Source organism: Nanorana parkeri, unplaced genomic scaffold (genome assembly GCF_000935625.1).
Source record: "Nanorana parkeri isolate BGI_ZX_2015 unplaced genomic scaffold, ASM93562v1 scaffold266, whole genome shotgun sequence".
NCBI lineage: Eukaryota > Metazoa > Chordata > Amphibia > Anura > Dicroglossidae > Nanorana > Nanorana parkeri.
In genome coordinates, this window is record NW_017306534.1 from 464,435 (window position 1) to 487,438 (window position 23,004).

Here is a 23,004-nt window from a genome sequence, read left to right on the forward strand (position 1 = left end):
ACCTCAGGACGAGGAGGGGATGCGGAGCCTCTCCTCGGAGTGCGCCGGGGTCTTGGGGCCCTTTGTTGCCACTGCATCGGGGGTGGATAAGCCCAAGTGGAAGCGGAGTCTGACCAGCCTGGCAGATCCGGTGGTGCGATGTCCAACCTCTCACAAAATTTCTGCAGGTCTTCAGGGAAGCGGTGGACCGCTGAGCGTCCACCCTTGGACCCGATCAGACAGGTTGGGAAGCCCCAGCGGTAAATAATATAATTGTCCCTGCTCCTATTTTCCTGGTCTTCGAGCTTACAGAAAGCTGAGTGTATAGCTGTATGGGTATGCTCACCGTGTGTCTGAAGTTCCTTGATGGCCAGGGCATGAGCATCCAGTCGGCTCTCTACCTCCTCCATCCGCCGCATGGCGTGCGACATCTCGGCCCTCACAGAGGAGATCTCAGACTTGAGAGCACTCGAGGCGGGAAAACATCTATTTGCTGGGGAGAGTTTTAGCCAGCATGGCTACAGACATCCCGGAGCCCCGATCAGAGTCCGTTGAAGCCGCAGATAGGGGAGCAGGAGCCCTCAGGCGGACGCGAGGTAGAAGCAACTCCATAGCAGCCTCTGGGCCTCCCGACGTGCGTCTCATCTCAACGGCCGGAGAGAAGGCTTCCGGTGTCCAGAGGCGTGTGATGGTGCCGGTTTTTGGAGTTGCGGCGGACCGGCGAGACTTCTGTTTCTTGCGCATGATATGGAGGTGAAGTGGCTGACCGAAGGACACTTTGAAAAGGTGGGTAACAGCGAGATTGCTTGGGGTGAGAGACGGAGCTCGGGCTAGGCACGTCTACTCTCCGCCATGCGCAAACCCTCTACCGCGGTCTTTATTGTCATTTCATAGCTATTCCTCTTTAAAGCCCCATGCAAAGACCCAGCCAGCAAAATCTACCTAATGCAGCGTCCTGTGATGGGGTGGCAACAATGCTGCACTGCTCCTGAATCCAGAGCAGTTTTCACTCTCATGTAGCTTGTCAATTAGCACCTGGCCACACCTAGTCCTGCCCACTGCTTTGTGGGTTGACAGCACTGCCTCTGTTGCTGAAACCCTCTCGCTGTGAGCTGCAGTGTCTTGGAGAGGGTGCATGTAAAGGAAAAAGGAGGATTTGGCTCAGTCAGGGAAGGTAAAGGGAGTTTTTGTTTGAGGCTTGTGCATTACATACTAAGGGGATTTGGTATTTGTTTAGACTGTCATATGAGAGCATTTAGTTGTACTTTCCTCCCCTTTTGGTCTGTACATTTTATTTTTTCTGTATTTATGTGGCATTTACGTATTGTGCAGTGTTTTACAGAACATGCTGAACCTTTTCACCTTATTCCCTGCCTCCTGAAGGACCTCATACTCTTGTACACATAAGCAACAATATGAGTTGGCAGCCAGTTAAACTACTGTTACTATATATTCTTTTTGGATTAATTGCATTTGCATACAAATGCCATTTACCTGGGAACCCAGGATCCAGAGCTGCCCAGGATGTTCTGCTCATACCGAACATCACTATGCTTGTAGGCTTTGTCTTTTAGACAATAATTATTGTACGTACAATAATACATTTATTTTACATTGTTTTCCTGAAATATTCCTTTGTCCCTAAAACAGTAACATACTTGATAAAAATGTGTGTCTGCACAATAACTAGTTTCCTGTAGAATTCCAATAATCCACGAGGGTTAAAAGGTTTTTCAATTTTCATTCAGAAAGTGTGAAACCCCCTCACTGTGGGTCTAAATGTTAAACGGCTGGAGCGTGTGAGGAGCTGCAAAGCAGCATGAGATCTTGGAGCTGCCAGTCTATCCGTATCTGCCAGTAACCAGTCTGTCAGACACCACTGCCCTTGGATACCGAGTTGTACTTGGGTGCTTTTGCACTGCATTATAACATCTTATCAAGGACAGTGGACGTAGGATAACCCCGAATTATCTGTTTTTAGTGAAGAGAAAACAAAAATTAGTTTTGCATGTAAAAACTGGAGAAATAATAGTATTGCCATTTATCATCGCTTGCACTTTGATGTTTAAGCAGCAGAGACACAGCGTTCAGATTCTCTACAATGCATAATGTTTCAATGCCATCTTTTATTTTACAGAACACTGCTACCTTTTAGACTGTCTGATGTCATCAGATTTGCAGAGTCTTTTGGAGCAATCAAGCCAACACTTCTTACAGATCACCCAACAGCACCGCAATTATGTTGAGGATTTCTTGTGTCCGGATGGAGAGAAGGTAGATGGGAAAATGATAAACATCAGATGATCTTATATTTTTCCAAATTAATCTGCACTCTGACTTTTTAGAATCAGGACTCGCATGTACTGCTTGATATTACACTAAACCAGGGCTCTACAAATCCCCGGCGACATCTCGATATGTTAGAAATTGCGTCATGGCACTTATGCTTTTGTGAGCCCATTCACTGTCCCCTGCCGCCTATTCTATGACCGCATCAGCTCTGCTCCTCCTGTTCTCCTCTGCGCTGGGAGCCCGCTGCATGCTGCGGTCTGTGCCCCCCTTCAATCCCCGCTGCTCTCTCCGCCTTTATCTGCAGAGGCAGTGGGGATCGGATGGGACACAGACTGCTGCAGGTGGCGCCCAGCGGGGAGGTGAGGCCGGCTGTCCGCCTTTGTGACTGCGTGCGCCCAATGTGCCCCCTCTTATGATCAACTGCCCGCCGGTCTCCCATCCAGCAATAGCCAGCCTGCTATTGGCTATTTTAAATTGCAGTAGCCAATAGCAGGCTGGCTATGGCACCTGCTATCAATCAGCAGAGGAGCGAACCTGAAGGAGAACAATCTCCTTCAGTTCCCTTCTCTGTTGATTGACAGCAGGCAGTGGGCGGGTGCCATAGCCATCCTGCTATTGCAATTTGAAATAGCCAATAGCAGGCTGCCTATTGCACTGCCTCCTGTGTTTATATTCAGCTGCCTCAACAGGCAGCCGCTATTCCCCAATTCCCCAGCTAAAGCTACTGAAGTGGAAAGGTGACACTTGGGGTCTAATAGACCCCTAATGTCACTTTAAAGAGAACCTGTCATCTCCAAAATGCTATCACATAGGGGGCTTGTGAGCCATACTTACGTGACAGCAATGAAGTTCTAAGAGAACTATGGGCCAACCTTTTTTGGCCACAGTTCTTTTCAGGGTCACATAAGGACATATACTAATGTTCTCCAGTGACCCAAAACTCAGTATGTAGCAGGCTATATTTTATTCAACTTTAAAAAAAATAAAGTTAAATAAAATTATAAAATACCCCCAAAAATGTAAGTCCCCCGCTCCCACAAACGTGCGCATACTAATGAAAACACAAGTCGGGTGCACCTATGTAGGAAAACGATGATTGTTCTACACATGCCGGGTATCACCACGTGTGCCAATTAAAACTGTAATTAAAAATTACAACTGTTGTTGAAAGAAAAACTATATTTAAAAAAAAAAAGAAGAAAAACCTGGCTCGTAACTTTTTTAACTGGCTCCTAGATTTAAAGCAAATTTGTCAAGCACTGTGCTTAAACTTAGATGGTTTACTAAATATGTTGAGATACTTGCAGATGAGTTGGAAGATACCAATAGACACATAGTTACATGACACATTTTTGTATACATTTTATACAAGATTGTAGTGACTAGCATGTGTTATTATTACAGTTATTTATTTAGTGCCAACAATTTACACAGAGCTTAACATACTGCACATTCACATTGGTCCCTGCCCTCAAGTAGCTTACAATCTAAGGTCCCTATTGCACACGTATACAGGGCCAATTTAGACAGGAGACAATTAACCTTCCAGCATGTCTTTTGGAGCTCTATATAATCTTACAATTCTATTCCTGAGAAAATGTTTTGGAACTCTTAGGTATATTCTAAGTTTCTTCTAATGTGTGATCTTCAGCAAGTCTTGATAAAATTAGCAGTCATAACATGACTATACCATTACTGGAAAAAAAATGATAAGATAACTTATTGAAGAAAATATGAACGCTTTTTTTGTAGCTATTGGAACCTTCTTCATTGGCAATAACAATGACATGGTAAAGCTTTTTGTAGCTGCTCATTAGGGTGATGTGGTTAGTAAGTATTTTGGCCAATTCTAGTATACAGGACTTCAGTTCATGCACAGTACATTTATTTTTGGATTGAATGTTTGTATGTCATGCTTAGATCCCTGCACATCATTGCTCCAGGACTGAGGTAATCTCTATAATTAGGAATCCCCTCTGTTTCAGCTGCTCTGTTTAATTTAATATTATGTTTTGGATAACGTTTGTGTCGCAGGACCTGGCTTATTTTGGTTTTATATTACAGATATCCTGGCATCCTTTAGTAAAATACACATTGATTGGTCCCTCAGTGCTTTAATGGAAATTCTACTTTAAAAACAATAAATAAATGAAAAAAACTTAAATAGCATATATAATTCTTACACAAGCCATTTTGTAATTTAATGTTCTTAACAATTACCTTTAAAACTGCAGCCGCTCTAATTTTCTAAAACTGACGTAAAAATTCAATACAATATGGCCAACTATAAGCGTTGTGTATGCAGCTAGTGTACAGAACACCCCCAGAAATGTCACTTCCTGCTTCTGTGATTGGCTGACTGATTTTGATAGATGTCTGCACTAAGATACAAGTAACATTTTAGGCATTCCTTGCAATAGGAATTTCATTTTTGGTGACAATGGTGAGATATTTCCTAAGGGTTAACTACTTCTAAAGGGATGCAGAAAGTCCTCATTAGAACACAGAAAGTCCACTAGCTGCTTATAACCTTCACATCTAGGAATCATTTTGGAAAGGACATAATGAAATGGCTTTTTCTCCAGGGCAAAAAAGGTAGGAATCTGCATTAAAGGAGATCTATGAGGTGAGTAATCTTCACTCATCCTCATAGTTAGAGCCTCTATCGATCGGGAAGTGAGCAGAAACATGCACGATCTGCTCACTTTTTGATCGTCTCCCTGCAGAGAGCAGTGACTGTCTGTCACCACTCCCCGCAGGGATTCCCACCTCCCCCTCTCCAATCCTCCAGCGCTGACTGACAGGGGAGGGGGTGGGTACAGCTGGCTCAGCCCCTAGCTTGGCAGAGCCAGTTGTCACTCGTGCAGCGGCGCTCACCCACGATATACTGAGCTTTGGGTCACAGGGGGCGCTAGTATATGTCCTCCCGTGACCCTAAAGAGAACTATGGGGAAAAACACTTACCCCATAGTTCTCTTTTAAAGATAGTTAAAAGCCTTGTAATGTACAATGATCACAAGGGGGATTGGTTTTTCTCAACACAAGTGGAGTTACTCTTTAATCCATGCTGGATGTAAAATATCCACATGTCCTTTTAGTCCCCCCCACTGTGTGTCACAGTTGGTTCTAGATTTTGCTGTTGGTGTGCAGTGTTTATTCTTTAAAAAAAAAATGTTTTATTAAATGTTCCCTTAACATGACTCCCATGTATGTCTATCGGGATGTCCAAAGTTTGTCTGCTATGTCTATAGATCTTGGTTATAGTAGTGCTCTGGGTTTGAGATGATGATTGGGTTTTTCCCCCCCGATGACTCTTCATTCATAGCCTCCCCCTGATTTTTCTTATGGTAGACTAATGAACATAGTTGTTATGAAATGTGAGAAAAGTGATGCCTATTTGCTCAGTAAATATATGGCAATGTTAATGTGTGTGCCAACCTAAACATGTCATGAGAGACACATGAGGTCTGCTACTGCCTTACCAGTTGCCGAGTTGCTAGCAACCAAGTTATTGTGCTGACCCCACGTAATTTTATTCTCAAGCTAAAGTGTTCTGACTTCTTTTAAAAATTGTTGCTGAATCCCTAGGAACAACGTATATTAACTGTGAAATTTTAGTGTTGTGTGACTGTATGTAATCAAATGTGCTTCCAAGCAGAATAAACACATATAGATCAAATTTCAATTTATTTTCATGCAAAAAGTAATTATTCTGACAAATCTCTTATGATTAAGCTAAAGGACGCCAATGTAGCTCCCTGCTTAGCGTGTTCATGTGTTTTGCTCGCAATACGGAAAAATCATTTTATGGTTTACATTTAAATGTAGTGTCTGTGTTTACACAGCCTGGATTTTTGTGACTGCATGTTTTTGTCACTTTTCTGTTACTGATCTGTTACCTAATATCCAGTTGTGCAACCTTAAATTAATGTGTTTGCCAGTAAAAAAGGCCCACCCAAAGTGTACAGCTCTCCACCGCCTATAAACAGCGAGACCCTGCTTGAACCTCGGCTGGATTTTTGTAATGCTCATTTTAGAGTCCCCCCACGTCCCTCACATATTTTCAGTGCCTTAACTTTATTCATCTGCCTTTGCTTTGAGGCCGTAGCAGGACTTCCTATGAAATTGTTTAGCACTTTTCTAGCAGTAGTTGCGAAAAAAAGGGAGTTTAATGCATTTTCTTTAAATTTAAGTAAAAATTTAATAAAATGCACTTAAGCATGAGATAACAAAAAAAAAAACCAACATATTATAGCATGTGTATAAAAGCATCCGAAATGCTGCAAGAAAGTGGAATTCCAGGGATGTACAGTGGGGCAAAAAAGTATTTAGTCAGCCACCAATTGTGCAAGTTCTCCCACTTAAAAAGATGAGAGGCCAGGTAAATGAATAGTTGAAATACGTATGTGGGAAATGTTTTTTTACTTTCCAAAATATTTGTAACTTTGCATAGCCGCGATTGTGACTCCTTCCACACTGCATGACCAGAAGAATAGCGCACTTTTCACTTCTGCAGCACTGTATCTACTGCATCACCTGGCTGCTCATTGGGAATGAGTGTTATCACATTCATGAGGTTATATCTGTGGGCTCCTCCTGTAAGCTGCCTAAAACCACCTCCATGTTCAGCTTCTAGTATCTGATTAGGGGTTTGTAGGAACAGCATAAAAATCCAGATATTGTAGAAGTTAAGAGAGCAGTATATTAAAATAATTTAATTTTATCTTTTAATGAATGCATAATAACATCCCACTCAGTCTAATATTTGCAGTGCAGGGAGTTGTGGGAAGATACTATAAATATAGATTTTTTGGAAATTAAGAGCTGTATTAAAATACATTGCAAAGTTCTGTATTTTCTAATGACTACATAACTGCACTGAAGGGTGTTTGATTTTCATATATTTATAGAGTTGTTTTAAAATCTATTCGATTTCAGATGTGTAGACATGCTTTAAAGTTAACCTGTGACCAGGCTATGGATATTTAGGTATTCACATATTCTTTAAAAAACAGTATATAAACATTAAAGTCGTCATTGACCTTTGTAGCTTCGAGCATTGAGGGGCAATTCATCTTCGAAGTTCACAGCAGAATCTGTGAAGTCCGTTCTCTTAGCAGGTTAGGTCACCCATCAAGAATAAATGTAGGCATGCAATAAAATAGATGGAAACAGAGGCACTGTGAGCCCCTAAAGAAGGATATATCTTGACAAATGTGCCTGAGAGCAAGCAGAGAGCGATGCACGTTTTTAGCTTGATAGTAAAAGACATCGTGTGCTTTAAAATGCCTTAAAGTGGAACTAAAGTTGTCAAAAAATTGTAAGGAGTTCGATTTTTTTTGATAGAAAAGACACAAATTCCCCTTGCTCCTAGCAATTTTTTATATGTATACTTCCTGTGGTGCGTGTGCATTGCAGACTCCTGGCTCCTTCCTGGAACCTGTAGGATGCAGAGAATGATGCCTGGTGCGGGTGCAATATAACTCCAGCATGCATCATCAGTGGCTGGCCAATGGCGAATGTGGAGAACAGTGGATCTAGAAGACAACCAGGAGAAGATGGTAGCAGTGGACGGAGAGAGGGTGTGCTGTCATGCTGCCGTTGAAAGGCACACTAGAGTGAAAGTTTTCTGTAATTTGCATGTATGTTGCGCATACTTGGCTATTTTAGCAAGAGCCCTCCACCCTGCAGACATTCATGTTCAGCTGTAAAATACCATTTCCATCCAGTAAAAACTGTGCTTTCTGCCCCTTAACCCTTTCGCTGCCAAGCCCTCCGGAACATTTTTCAAATCAGCTGGCCAAGCCATTTTTGAATTGTCTGCAATTTTTTTCCTATTGATTTGATTTTCACCTGCTGCGTTGCTAGCGTTTGTAAAAGACCCCCCAAACCATATATTTTCTGAAAGCGCAGGCCCGGTAGAATAAAAAGATGGTGATACTAAATTTGTAGGCCCTGCGATAAAGCGGCTTGTGAGCCGCTGATGACAGCTATTAATTTAAAGGGGACAGTCTGCTGAACAGTTCTACTATAAGCTGATGGTCGCTAAAGCGACCATCAGCTTATAGTAGAACTGTAAATGCCAGGTCCGTATGGCATACTGAGCTGGCCAGCTGGAAGCACTTTTGTAGGTCCGTATGCCATACGTCCTTGGCAGCGAAAGGGTTAATACTCCAGGACTGGCACAGCAGTGTAACACTCATTCCCCTTAGTACAAATTTCCTCACACAAATTGGATTTGCAGAGGAAGAGGGGACTGTGTCTGTCAAGTTCTGTTACCGAGTTCTGATTACTGAGCACACGGGTTATCTGTTATACTGCAATCTTATTTATTTGGACACCCTGCACTCCTTCTGTAACAGAAAAATGGAGATAACTCAATGAAAATGGAGGTTGTTGGTACAATGTCTATCTCTCTGCATCTATTTCTGTGACTTCAGTTTTAAACAGGTAACCCAATGACAGTTGTCTTAAGTGGTCCATTAATATGTTGTGTCATTTTGCAGATAAACGTAGATGGTGACTGCGTTCTTCACATTCCACTCTACAGAGATGAAGATTCGCAGAAAATGCTGCTCTTGGTAAACCCCCAAAAAAAAGACTCAGGTAGCTTTCATATGAAATGGCTATGTATGTACCCACAACCATCATGGCATCACTGCTTGTACCAGGGGTAGTGAATTCAAATTCAAAAAGGTTATGCTTCAGGGGCTGTAAACAGAAAGGCGCCATGCTACATGTCTGGTGGCTGTGTCCAGGGTTATGACCCCTCTGGAACAGGCTGTTTGCCCTGCTTTCGAGGATTCTCGGGGTCCATATTCCCAGAAATCCACAGTATGTATTACTAAATAAACCAATCCCGGACATCTCCAGAACGCAGGGCAAACTCGCATCCTTTTTCTTTCTGGCGGCTAAGATATCAATAGGCCGGTCCTGGAAAGCTGAAAAGGTTCCATTCTCTCTAGTGCTATCTAAAGTAAATTGGATCATGATCCATGAGAAATTATATAGCATCTTGCAGGATAGCTACGCAGAATTTGAAGCAGTATGGGAGCCCTGGCTGAAATACCAAGAGATCTCAAATGCATACAGCATAATTTCCGAAGCCCTAGCTTAAGCATATAGGGTCTGCTGCTCAGAACCCAGGAAACTATAATTTATGCCTTTATTCTATATATAATATGATTTTTTTTTTCTTTTTTCCTTTTTGTCTGTTCCCTTCCGTTTGTATTTTTCCTTTTTGTATATTAAAAAGTTTTCCATAAGTGTATATATAGCGAAAGTAGCTATATCCAGATTGTGAGGCCCCGCACCCTCAAAACTAAAACCGAGTGAATGGAAGGGTGAGCCCCTGGAGGTAAATGTGGGCAGGGGCCAAGTCGAATGTTAATAACACAACTGGTTCTCCCCTTGTCCTCTTCTGGTGATGGCTTTGATGGTCCATTGAAGGGCGGGGGGATGCGGGGAATCAAGGCCGACTTGAGAAATATTGAATTTTCTGTTTTTCTTCTTTTTTTTTTACACATATGTTAAAAGCCTGTTTTAAAACTTGCTTCATCTTATGGAAACCAATAAAAACTTTGAAATCAAAAAGGTCCAGTGAATAAAATTCATTGAGCTGAGGTGGTCTGGGCAGAATGGTCACTCAGTTTGTGGTACCACTCAGTACCACAGTCTGCCGTTTAGGCTACATTCCCACCAGTAGCTGCATTACAATGCACGGCTGCTGGTGTGTGTTGCTGGGCATAGTGCTGATGTGTCGGTTGCGGCACATTACACTGTTTATATTTTATTTTTTGTTAGAAGTCCCTCTCCCCCACCCACCCCATTTGCATACACTTGCATGCGCACTTGTTGATTAGAATCAGATGGTGGGAGTGGCAGGGTTGGTTTTACTTTTTGTTTTATTTGTTTATTATCTTTTACTTTTTTTTTTTCATCTAACGTTTGCTATCACAAAGGGGCTACTGACAGCATTTGAAGGTGACAGGCTCTCTTTATGAAGACATCTGGGGTCAATTAGACCTCTTTTATCTCTCCTGCTCTCCAACACAGCCAATAAAGTACAGGAATGTGACTCCTCTTCTGTTTACCCGGCACTTCAGCCGCCTTCTAAACACTGAAGTGGGAAACGCTGCGAGAACATTGCTTCATGCTTTAGTGAACCCTGGAGTGTGTTGTAATATATTTCAATGTACTTGTTCTGCCAGTTTTTTTTTTCTAATAGGGACAATCTTAAAGTGTGACCTGTTGTGCTTGTTTTCCCAGTTGTGGCAGTGTACTTGAATGGCAGGTGGTGGGGTGTAGATGACATCTTACAGTCTTGTGTTCCCATCCAGGAGGGTCTTAGACAGGTGAGTATTGTGTGGTTATTTGCTCATGCTGAAAGCAGAACTAGAGAACCACATTTTGTTTCATCACTTATGAAAATTGATGCAAAGGAAACAGACATGTTTCACCTACCCCTCTGTAAAAACAAAAATTGTCTGCAATCTGGTTGCTACGGGCAGTATTATAAATAATATGCATATTTAATTGGATTTTCTGCCAATCCTTTTTAGGGTTAGATCCTTTTTTCAGGTGTTTATTGATGTCTGGAGCCCTTAATTGGGAGTTGTCTCCTCACCTCCTGAACTGTACATACCTTCAGCAGCCTCTGATACCTTGCTTTTACTGATGAATGCATGGTCATCCTTAACCACTTCAAGACCAGGTGTTTAGACCCCCTTCCTGGCCAGAAATATGTCCCCCTGCACTCCTCACAGCGTCTCCGGTCCGAATCAAATAATGGTGCTTGCAGTGATACTCACGGATGGCGCATCATCATCATACATATTGCAATAATTATAACCAACGTTTTCGGGGCCACGCAGGAACCCTTCATCAGGGCAACATTGTAACACATTGTAATTGGGTTCATGTATGATGGTTTGTCCGATTAAATGGACTTTATCGTTTGAATATTTTCCACTGAGTGCTGGTGATTCCTGTTCATTTGCTGCATGGTCATTCTGACATGCAAAGCTCTGATGTTTCTCAATAGTTCTTGCTGCTACCTCCCGCATGTTTCTGTTGGCCCACCACTGTGATGGGTTGTCTCACTGGCCAATAGAAATGCAAAGGAAGGAATGGGATAGGCAAGCTTTGGCACTGTTAGGAAGTACAAAAGTGTTGCCTGTCGGAATGGCCAGCATTTGGTCATAAAAGCTGGGTGAGGCTGCAGCATTTTTATTTGTATTTTGTTTTATTATCTTTAATGTATTCCCAAATACTACTGTGCAAACACCACATACACTATATTGCCAAAAGTATCGGGACGCCTGCCTTTACACGCACATGTACTTTAATGGCATCCCAGTCCGTAGAGTTCAGTATTGAGTTGGCCCACCCTTTGCATCTATAACAGCTTCAACTCTTCTGAGAAGGCGTCCACAAGGTTTTAGGAGGGTGTCTATGGGAATGTTTGAACATTCCTCCAGAAGCGCATTTGTGAGGTCAGATACAGATGTTGGACGAGAAGGCCTGGCTCGCAGTCTCCGCTCTAATTCATCCCAAAGGTTGTTCTATCGGGTTGAGGTCAGGACTCTGTGCAGGCAAGTCAAGTTCCTCCACCCCAAACTCACTCTATGTCTTTATGGACCTTGCTTTGTGCACTGGTGCGCAGTCATGTTGGAACAGGAAGGGGCCATCCCCAAACTGTTCCCACGAAGTTGGGAGCATGAGATTGTCCAAAACATCTTGGTATGCTGAGGCCTTAAGAGTTCCCTTCACTGGAACTAAGGGGGCAAGCCCAACCCCTGAAAAACAACCCCACATCATAATCCCCCCTCCACCAAACCTTACACTTGGCACAATGCAGTCAGGCAAGTACCGTTCGCCTGGCATCCTCCAAACCCAGACACGTCCATCGGATTGTCAGACAGAGAAGCGTGATTCTTCACGCCAGAGAACACGTCTCCACTGCTCTAGAGTCCAGTAACGGCGTGCTTACACCACTGCATCCAACGCTTTGCATTGCACTTGGTGATGTAAGGATTGGATGCAGTTGCTCGGCCATGGAAACCCATTCCATGAAGCTCTCTATGCACTTTTGTGCTAATCTGAAGGCCACACAAAGTTTGGAGGTCTGTAGGTATTGACTCTGTAGACAGTTGCCGACTTCTGCGCACTGTGCGCTTCAGCATGTGCTGACCCTGCTCTGTCATTTTACGTGGCCAACCACTTCGTGGCTGAGTTGCTGTTGTTCCCAGTTGCTTCCACTTTGTTATAATACCACTAACAGTTGACCGTGGAATATTTAGTAGCAAGGAAATGTCATGGGTGGACTTATTGCACAGGTGGCAACAACCTATCACGCTATCAACCTATCACCCTAGGTGCTTGATTTTTTACACCTGTGACCATGGTGATTGGAACACCTGAATCCAGTGATTTGGAGGGGTGTTCCAATACTTTTGGCAATATAGTGTATATCACATTCTGACCTTTCTAAATATTACAGGAGGAGCACTGGTGTTAAGTAGTAAAGCATAGCAACCAGTCGGTGTTTGGAGTCTGTAAGCCTTCCCTGTCGTACTATGGCTGAGCATATTTGGTGGGTGGAATTGATCAATTGGGATGGATTTTCCCAGCTTGTTGCATTTGTTTTTCCCTCAGAAAAGCTGGGGCCTGAGCACCCTCCCCTTCTTCCTCCATAGGCATAAACATGGTCTGCTGCAGATGTGTGTGGTTGCACAACAGTCATTCAACTGGCTGCCACCTAGTGTCTGCAGGCATTTATACAGTACTGAACTGATTAAAGGGAACACAATTTAGAATTTTTTATGTACCCATTTAAATGCATATTACCGTAGTTATTTTTTTCAGTATATTTTGACTGGTTATGTATGTTTAGAGATTTATTTAACATAGACATTTGATCTTGTGTGCATTAGACAAGACCTCCATTGTTTCCTGTAGGCACTGCAGTACAGTGCCAGCTTATCTCCGCTGGACCATTAGATGACAACAATTTTAGGCTATTCCAAGGTTTGTTAAGCTAGACTACTCCATGCACACAAATGCATAATACAACATTCTCTTCTCTATGTTCTGCTCCTGCAGGGTTTATTGCTTTGGCACTATAGCTCTTCTGAGTTCTCAGAATGAAGCTGGCATGGCTTATTTAAAGCCAAACTTCAGCCAAAAGGATTTTTTAGCGATAGGGTTGTCAAGTCAAGTTTTTTTTATTTTATGTCACCTTTGAGGGGATTTCCCCTCTCACCCTGTCCAGCTAGCACAGGAAGTAATGGGAAATCTTCCCACAGGGGATACAGACAGAATTTAAAGGTAATTTGTGCTTTGCCAGTACAGGACAAAGCAGCAGGCTAAAATTCCAGCCCTGCATGCTGATTAAACATGTCTTCATTGTGCTCCTGTGCCACTATTTTTACCCGTGGGAGTGGGGAGAATAAGTCCTGTGCAAGCTTTTTGGTCAGAGCTTATACCTACTTTCTCTGCATCTTGTCACATGTTTCCTATACTGGGTATAGCTATATGCACTTGGCAGCAAACGGCTACAAGGGAGCGAAAAGAAGGTTAGCATCCATCTTTTAGAAAAAATAAATGCACACTTCATAAAACATAAGAAGTGTGCACAGTAAAGCATTGCACATGCAATCAGTGGATCACGGATACAATGCTCTGGCTCCTGCAGATCCTCCCTCCCATCCCTGCCCATACCTCAGTATGGACTTTCAGTAACATGGATAAGAGGAAGAATTAATGGACTACAAGTGCGGTGATGTCACTGCATTTATATTCCATTGAGAACTAAAAGCCTCTCTGCTGTGAAGGCTGATGGGACTTGTGGTTTCTCTGTTCACAAATCCTGTCAAAGGATCTGTAAATGGATAATGCCAAATAAAAAAAAACCTCAACTTTAGCCTGCGGGGAGAAGATCCTAGCAATTCAGATAAGTGGGGGGGGGTTTGCAATGCAACGATGTTTTATCTAAATATGAGTGTAACATGAGATGGGGGTCAAAAAAGCAAATTTAGTCTTTACAATAAATATGCTGCTTTTCCCTGCATATGCAAATATTATTAATATTATTATTAATATTCAGGATTTATATAGCGGCAACAGTTTGTACAGCGCTTTACAATATAAGGAGGACATTACAGTTACAATAAAAGTAAAGGCAAAATGATGAGGGCCCTGCCCGTGAGAGCTTCCGTATATAATCCACAAATATATGTGGAAGTAGTGATTTCTCTGCAGAGGTCACCCAATACTGTGTCAGGCCTATGCAATCAGCAAAGCTCATTCTCTCCGCTGACTAAAGAATTCTGACTCAGTCGGGGGCTTGTCTTAGGGCTACTTCACACCATATGCAGTTGTGATGCAGTCCGTTCAGTTTGGCTGCTGCAGACAAAATGCTTACAATGCTTTCCTATGGGATTTCTGGTGCTCTATTTACACCAGTGCAGTCCGTTCCAATGCAGTCAGAAAAAAATACTGTTTGCCCTATTGTAGCTGCATCGGATTGCACCTGGACGCATAAAAACGGATCACAAACGCATGCAAAATCATCGGAACCCAATGGAACGCATTCCCAACGGAAAAAAAATTGACTGTGTCATCATCCAGGGACTTCCTCTTTGTAGGCAGAGGAGATATTGAAGTAATGGCAGATGTGGATGACGACATCTTTATTAAGCATGTGGAGGAGTGTCCATTCCTCTTTGACCCAAAGAGGAATGGACACTACAAAAATAATCAGCAGAAGATGGGGATGTGGAGGGAGATAACTGCCCAATTATACCCTGATTTCTCTGGTATGACCAGGGTGCAAAAAGAAAAATGTGGCGAGTTCTCTTTCTCAGCAGATTTGAAGTTTTCTATATAGCCCAGCTAGATAGTTGTATACCACCCATGTACTAGAGCAGTGGTGGCGAACATTGGCACTCCAGCTGTGCCAAAACTACAAATCCCAACATGCATCTGCCTCCGGGAGTTATGTCTGTGGCTGTCAGAGCCTTGCAATGCCTCATGGGACTTGTAGTTCCAAAACAGCTGGAGTGCCAAGGTTCGCCACCACTGTACTAGAGTATGCAGAATAAATCAGCCACCCCCATTTCCACTCCTCATATGTTTGTACTGTCCTCCAGTTTGCAGAAATAACCCCCTCCCCACCTAACCTGCACTTCCCCTTTCCATGGAGAAGGCATGCTGGTGTATTAGTCCTGTGTACTGTCCTTATGAATTTATTGCTGTTGACATAGTGATGTTTTATTTCCCCAAACTAATGTCATCTACAGCCTTGGTACTCAACTGGTGGGTTGCGACCCTGTGTTCAGTGGGTCCCCGTGTGCCTTCCACTTTTCTAGGTGAAAGGCTCCTCAGCCTCCCCCTAGAGCAACACTGTCCGTTCTTGCGCCAAGCAGCCATTCAAAATATGGTCAGCTTGAGGTAAGGTGGGCTCCATCCATATGTGCATTGCTTACAGCTCCCTCGCATGTCCTGTAGAGGTGCCTGGACCGGAGTGATGTAACATACTGGCTCTCGGCACCTCTAGAGGGTGTGCAAGGGAGCTGTTGAGCACTGCACATATGGATGGAGCTTCATCACAGTACAGCAGCCCACACCGGACCCCTAGTAAAGGATTCACTCCATTTCTCATAAGGTAGGGAGACTGGGTGGATTTTAAAAAAAGAACAAATTATTTTTTTGGGAGTGTTAATGTGTGTGTATGTGAGATTGTGGTTGTGTTTTTTTGAGGGCCCATTCACACTAGTACAGTGCGTTAATCGCACAGACACGTGCGATTAATGCAATGTACTTCACAATCGCACCTACCACACGTTTTGGTATGAGAAGTGCATTGCATCGCCATTCATTTGAATGGCACCCCAATTGCACCTCCCACCCACAGTTCTATTGCCCGCATCAGAACGTGCAGTACCGCAATGCCGTGCATTCCATTGCAGTACAACTTGGGCCACGACTTATTGACCAAGGACAAATGTGGGTCCTGAGGTTACACAGGTTGAGAACCACTGATCTACAGTATATGCTGAAATGCACATTAGCATTAATAATTATAGTGTTTTAAAATTATGCATAATAACTCTTCTTAATGCAAGGCAATGTCATGTGTCTAAATTCCACTCTGCAACCCCCTCCCTCTTCTTCACCACCAACATGTAGTGTTTTGTATGAAATCATGGCAAGACAAAAAGCATAGTCTACAGTCACATCTGGGAATCTCAAATGACAGAATGTCACTCCACCAATTATTTCATTTACCCAGTTGTTTGAAACTCTCACATCATGTGCCACACCACCTCAAAATAAATAAGGAGACAATAATCAAGGCAAAAATGTGTTGTTTTTTTTGTATTACAAATGTACAGACAGGGCCGGCCTTAGGCCTTTAGGCGCCCTGTGCGAGAAAGCTTTACAGCGCCCCTCAGTGACCACACCCCTCGGTGGCCACACCCTTTAGTGACCACACCCCCAGTAACCACACTCATTTATTACCCATATTTTTGGTAAAATATAAAAAGCGGGGTCACGTCGGGTAAATAGACACCAAAAATGTACGAGCTGTGTCGGCCACACGGCGCCCTTGTTGCCATGGCGCCCTGTGCGGCCGCACTGCTCGCACACCCCTAAGGCCGGCCCTGTGTACAGATCAAACAGACTTTGCATTACATCAAACTATGGAAATTTTAATTACAAAAAAATAAAGGCAAAGACAATGAAAGAACAAGTGCAGTACATGCAAGGGCACTATTGCTAACCGTAGCACCCCTCTCTATCTGTTGAAAACATAGTGCTCCCGAAAAAAGACCAATTCGATTACAGCAAACTATGGTAATCGTATTGCCAAAAATTCAAGAAACAGAAAAAGAAATAACAAGCACAGTGAGCACCTAATTTGTTCAAAAGCGTTCTGCAAATGGTTCCTGCCATGAAACCTGACCAGCGGGTGTCATGAAATATTGGGCCTTGTCATCTCTCAAAGTCAAGGGCACTATAGCTTCCCTTAGCAATACTGCACTCTACCTGTTCGAGAGAGAGTGTTGCAAGGAGTCCTCCAAGTTGTACCCATGCCTCTCCCTGATGGTTGTGCAAAACACAGGTGGCCTTAATGACGGTGGCATTTTTGGGGGTCATTTGCATGGCTGTGTGCAGTAAACACCATTTATAAGCCAGTAACCCAAATGCAGTCTACCATTCTATGGGCACGTGACAGCTTACATGGTAGTTGAAGATGCCCTTATCGTTGGTCAAGCCCCATTGTGAGTAGGGAAGCATTATATGGTTTCCTGTCCCAAATGCTTCATCACATACAAACACAAAAGGATTGGCTAGGTCTGTGGTACCTGGCCATGGTCTATCACTGGGGGAGATTGAGTCTGCTTGTGCATTATAGATGACCCAATTTAGAATTTTTAAATATGGCGGAATCACTACTGCTGCCATATGACCCTATGTCAAGCGATAACCTGCATCTGCTACTGCCTGAAGGACTATTGGGAAATATTTTTTATTGTTGAAGTATTTACTTCCATTGTGTGGGGGCATTCTTATGCATATATGTTTCCCATCCATAGCTCCTAAAACAATTTGGAAAATTGCATCTCGTCCAAAATAATTTAGCAATTTCTCTCTGTCTTTTCTCAGTTGGTCATGTCATAACCTCTTTGTGCAAATTTCTCCAAATAACCTTGCACATGGCCTGCAAGATGAAATAGATGGTAGATTTTCCCATTCTGAATTGAAAGTGCATTGATGCATACGAATGCAAGAAAGTTAACAAAGGATATAAAGTTATTGTTTTGCAGTTGAAGTAAAAAAAAGTTGACACAGTTTTAGGGACTGCTACAGCAAAGAACTGAGCCAGAGGAAGCACAAGGGAAGAAGTGGATCTGCCAGCCAAAGGCGCCACCCGTATGTCTCCTTCCAACAGCTATCCTTCCTCAGACCAGTCATGGAGCTGCGTCGGTAGGTTGACCCACATAGGCATCATGAAATTAATTTAACTTATATATTTATGGATGTCTAATTTAGTTTTTTTTTTCCACAGAAACCAAAGCAATTTGGACAAAGAGGAGGAGGAAGAAGAAGCCGTACCCTCGGCAGGGGCAGCAACAAACTCTGCTCTTGCAACAGCGGCATCTGCAGGGGCACATTCGGTTTCTGCAGAGGCAGCTGTAGCTAGTCCAGGGGAAGTTTTGGCCTCTGCAGGGGAAGCTGGAGCTGCGGCGGAGGAGTAGTGTGCAGCCGAAGAGGTGCTGCATGTGGAAGAGGAGGAGAAGCAGAAGGAAGAACCTGACCTGGTGCACTGGGAAACCATGAATGAGGATGCCCAGCAGGAGAACATGGCTCCTTCTGTTCCCGGACAGAGCACACGATCCTAGCACACGGCCCCAGACAGCCAGGTGGAGACCAACCTCTAGCGCATCTAGGGCAGGATACTCTGTGGAGGATTTAATGCAGGCTGTGTGCTTCTTCATGCGCCAATTTGAAGACGCCAATAACAAGCACCGAACTTTGGCATTATCATTTGATCCCTGATGCCAAGCTTTGTGCTTGTGTCATGGACATTAACCGTGTCATGATGGGGTACCAGAAGCATAATCCACTTGTACTGTCTGAGAGGGAAAATCCCTCAACGGTGCCACCCTCTGTGTACCGCTCGGCTGTGCCACACTACTCTATGTCCCCACCACCGCATCCACCACCACCTCCTCCAGCTGCTGGAGCTTGGCCACCTCACCACCATTTCACCCAACCACCTCTCCATTCGCAACCATGTGGGTGCTTTATAGGATACTTGCATGACATGGAGGTAAACCCAATTGGTGGCGAGAATTTTTCAAATGTGCAGAGGCAATCGGGGCCATGGGGTCGCTCTGACGATAGTGCTACTATAATCTGTGATTATTTTTTGTTTTTTTCTTTGTGTGTTATACATTTTTTCGGTTATGTTCATATGTTATGATTAATTTGTTTGGTTATTTTGTCTAATAATTTTTCAATTATCTTCCTTCATGTACATCATATGTAAAGAACCTCAAAAATGTCTTCAAATGCAATGACTTCAGCTGGCTATACACCTATAGATTTTCTGCAGATTTTCTATGGTCTGATGGAAAAAGTGCAACAGATTTCTTATCTACGCTATCTTGCTACTCGGCCCCGCTGGCTGTCAAAATACATGAAAAATCTGATTGGATGCAGGCATTGTTCAGGTATTTTGACAGCCAGCGAGGCCGACTAGCAAGTTACTGAAACTTGGCCTAGTGGAAGATTCCTCCATCCACAGAGTTTAGCGTAGATGGAGGAATCTGTTGCACAATTCTGACCATTGAAAATCTGCAGAAAATCTATAGCTTAATGTCCCGCAGAAGATTTCCCTCCTATGGGTGCAAATGGCAGCCTACTAATGACTATTGCTTTAAATCAATAGTAGGCTGTCTATTGCTTGAGCACACCTACATTTAACAGCCACAATATGAATGAGAGTAGTGTTGGAAAGGGTGGGGGTTTAACAAACACTACATTATTCACATTGGGACAATCAAAATGGTTGATGAATAACAGGGTGAATGCGGACTGGCAAAGTTACTTCAAATACATGACATAAGCAAGACATTCACATACCATAGGGTAATGATGAGACGTTCAGTAGGTGAGATTGCTTTGCGGTAGGCAGTGTCCTCATCCACAAGAGCAGGCGTCGACTTCAGTATGAGAGAATCAAAACTATAAACCAAAAAACAAAGGTATAAAAAGACAGTACTGAGAAACATGTAAACACTGTGCACTTATTCACAAATCCAGTCTATTCCACACAGAACATAATACCTTTCAATATACATTCAGATGCATGAAAAGAACTCCGGATGCGCCCCCAAATCCTCATATAGAGTCTAAAATTTGCCCTTTGCTTCTCGGACCTTCAGCAGCGAGTGCACCCAATACCGACGTCGTCTGCAAATGCGTTGTCTGAGAATGGCTACAGCCAAAACTATCACCATGCTTGCCAACAAAGCAAGCATGTCTGAACTCAGAAAAAAACAAAGGAAATTCTTTTGACAGGAAGAATAAACTGACATAATGATCTAATTAGCATTTTGACGTAAAAAAAAGAATGCATCAAAAACGAGTCAAAACGGAGTGCACTGCAACTGCGCAGACACATGCAGTTCTGGTGTGAACTAGCCCCTACCTGCGTAAGAGAGAGTGCTGCCTACCCACAGTGAGCAAGAGTCTACACGACTATGGCTATCTTAGGGAGAGAAAAAAGTCTGTAAGACATTATTATTATACAGGATTTATATAGCGCCAACAGTTGGCGCAGCGATTTACAATATAAGGAAGACATGACAATACAATTCAAGACAAGATAAGGAGGGCCTTCCCCATGAGGGCTTACCATCTAAAAGGGAGGGGCAAGTGATACATGAGGAGGTAGCTGTGTGGGGATAAATTGTTTGAGAAAGTGATGATTGAGTGGTTAGGTTGAGGTGGGATAGGCTTCCCTGAATAGATGAGTCTTAAGGGATCACCTAAAGGCAGTCAGAGTGGGAGACAGACGGACAGGTTGGAGTAAAGAGTTCCAGAGGATGGGAGAGACTCTAGAGAAGTCTTGGAGGCGAGCATGGGAGGAGTTGACAAGGGACCTGGAAAGCAGGAGGTCTATGGAAGAGTGGAGGGGGCGGTTAGGGTGATATTTTGAGACAAGGTTTGAGATATAGCCGGGGGCAGAGTTGTGGATGGCTTTGTAAGTGGTTGTTAATATTTTGAATTGTATCCTTTTGGAAGCCAGTGCAGGGATTGGCAGAGGGGGGTTGCAGACACTGAGGTTGGTTAGGTGAATGAGTCTAGCAGCAGCATTCATGATAGACTGAAGGGGGGATAGCCTGTGTAGTGGTAAGCCAATGAGGAGGGAGTTGCAATAGTCAACACGAGATATAACAAGTGAGTGGATGAGTAGCTTTGCAGTTTCATTGGTGAGGAAGGGGCGTATTTTGGAGATGTTACAAAGGTGAAGGCGGCAGGATTGGATAGGGATTGGATGTGGGGCAGAAAGGTGAGATCCAAATCAAGGATGACACCTAGTACCTTGGCATGGGGGGGAGGGTTGGATAGTTGTGTTATCAATCTCAAGGGAAATGTTTGGGGAAGGTGCAAGGGGGGCGGGAGGAAATATCATGAGCTCAGTTTTTGAAAGGTTGAGTTTTAAGAAGTGTTGTGACATCCAGACTGATAAGTCACTTAGTAGATTAAAGCCTCATAGTTCTCCTTTAATGACACGCAAGGACACTGAGGGGGTGAGTTGTGGAGTATAAAGATAGATTTGAGTGTCATCAGCATAGAGATGGTATTGGAAGCCATATGAGGTTGATAACTGACCAAGGGAATGTATATGGAGAAAAGAAGGGGTCCAAGGACAGATCCTTGGGGGACTCCTACAGGAAGAGGAGGGGAGGAGTTAGATTTGTAGGTGCCACTAAAGGAGCGCTTAGGTAGGAGGAGAACCACGAGAGAGCAGAGTCTTGTAGGCCAAGCGAGTGGAGTTTTTTTAGGAGGAGCTGGTGGTCAACAGTGTCAAAAGCAGCAGAAAGGTCTAATAGTTTAACACCTTTCTGTTGCACCTGGAATGTATTTTGCATATTTAAACTGCTTCAATTGAGCTTTAAATGCAATTAGTTTTTTATATTGAGCTTTGCCCAGATAACACACTATAAGTATTTAATTACAGGTTATTTTTCTTTTATGAGTCTGCAGTCAAGTCTCTGAACTTGTGAAAATATAACATGATAGGCTGCCATCACATGCCTCTTGGTGCTGTGCACCATAATGAACTCTTTATAGGCATTGATAGCAGCCAGATTAGAACAGTAGATCTTCAAAAGTGTGATAACTTTTTGTGTCTATTTAGTTGCTGCCTGACTCACTGTAGCTGATTAGACTGTTCTAATGTTATTTCTGTTGTATTATCTCACAATTTTCTAGAGTACCCCCAGGCACAGATCGATCTCTCTATTAGAGATGGGCAGAGAGAACTGTTCTTGTCAGCAGTTTGTGATAATTTGGCAATTGGTACTTCCTTTAAGAAATAAAGTTTGTCATTCCGCAGGTCCAGACATGTGGAGAAAGGATTGTCCTCTTTGTGCTGAACTGCCTGGTGTGTGGTTTTATGGAGAGTGGAAGCTCAGAGAATGGAGTCAGCTTCCTTCCACACTCTGCAGGGGAGCTGGCCAAGATCATTTGGCACCATGGAGAGGCTGTGGCATTTTACACATACAAAAACAAAGGTGAATACCTAAAAGGGTCATTGTCTTTTAATGTTTGTGGGGCACTCTGATGCCAGGCATTATTGTATGCATATATATATAAAAAAAATAGCAGTAAATTACCTCTGAGTCTTACTCTACTTCAGCTGGCAGCAGCTATACAGGAGCTCTGTTTACTGTACAAATGTATAAATAGCACAATATACGCAAAAATGATTTACTATTTTTATACATTTAAACATTTGTGATTGTAAAAATGTGTCTGTTCCATCTTCATCAGGACCCGTATTTCCTTTTATTTTTTAAACACCATTCTTTTACTTCCCTTCACTTTCTTTGGAACAGTTAGTGTGGGGAAATTCCACAGACTGAGGCACAAGTACAGTAAGACCTGAAAAGAAGGTTCCTTTTCCTTCCCCAAAGTTCTCTTGGGATTGGG

General features: G+C 43.2%; 1 protein-coding gene across 1 annotated transcript in view; it reads left to right on the forward strand.

The window, feature by feature from the left end:
* Positions 1–2,116: 2,116 nt before the first annotated feature.
* Positions 2,117–23,004, forward strand: part of LOC108787511 (protein FAM169B-like) — a 33,262-nt gene continuing 12,374 nt past the window's right edge. Inside the window, exons 1-4 of the mRNA XM_018557089.1 lie at positions 2,117–2,253; positions 8,778–8,877; positions 10,540–10,625; positions 22,409–22,586. Coding sequence (XP_018412591.1) covers positions 2,143–2,253; positions 8,778–8,877; positions 10,540–10,625; positions 22,409–22,586 — 475 coding nt within the window. The 5' untranslated portion in view covers positions 2,117–2,142. The remainder of the gene's footprint in view (positions 2,254–8,777; positions 8,878–10,539; positions 10,626–22,408; positions 22,587–23,004) is intronic.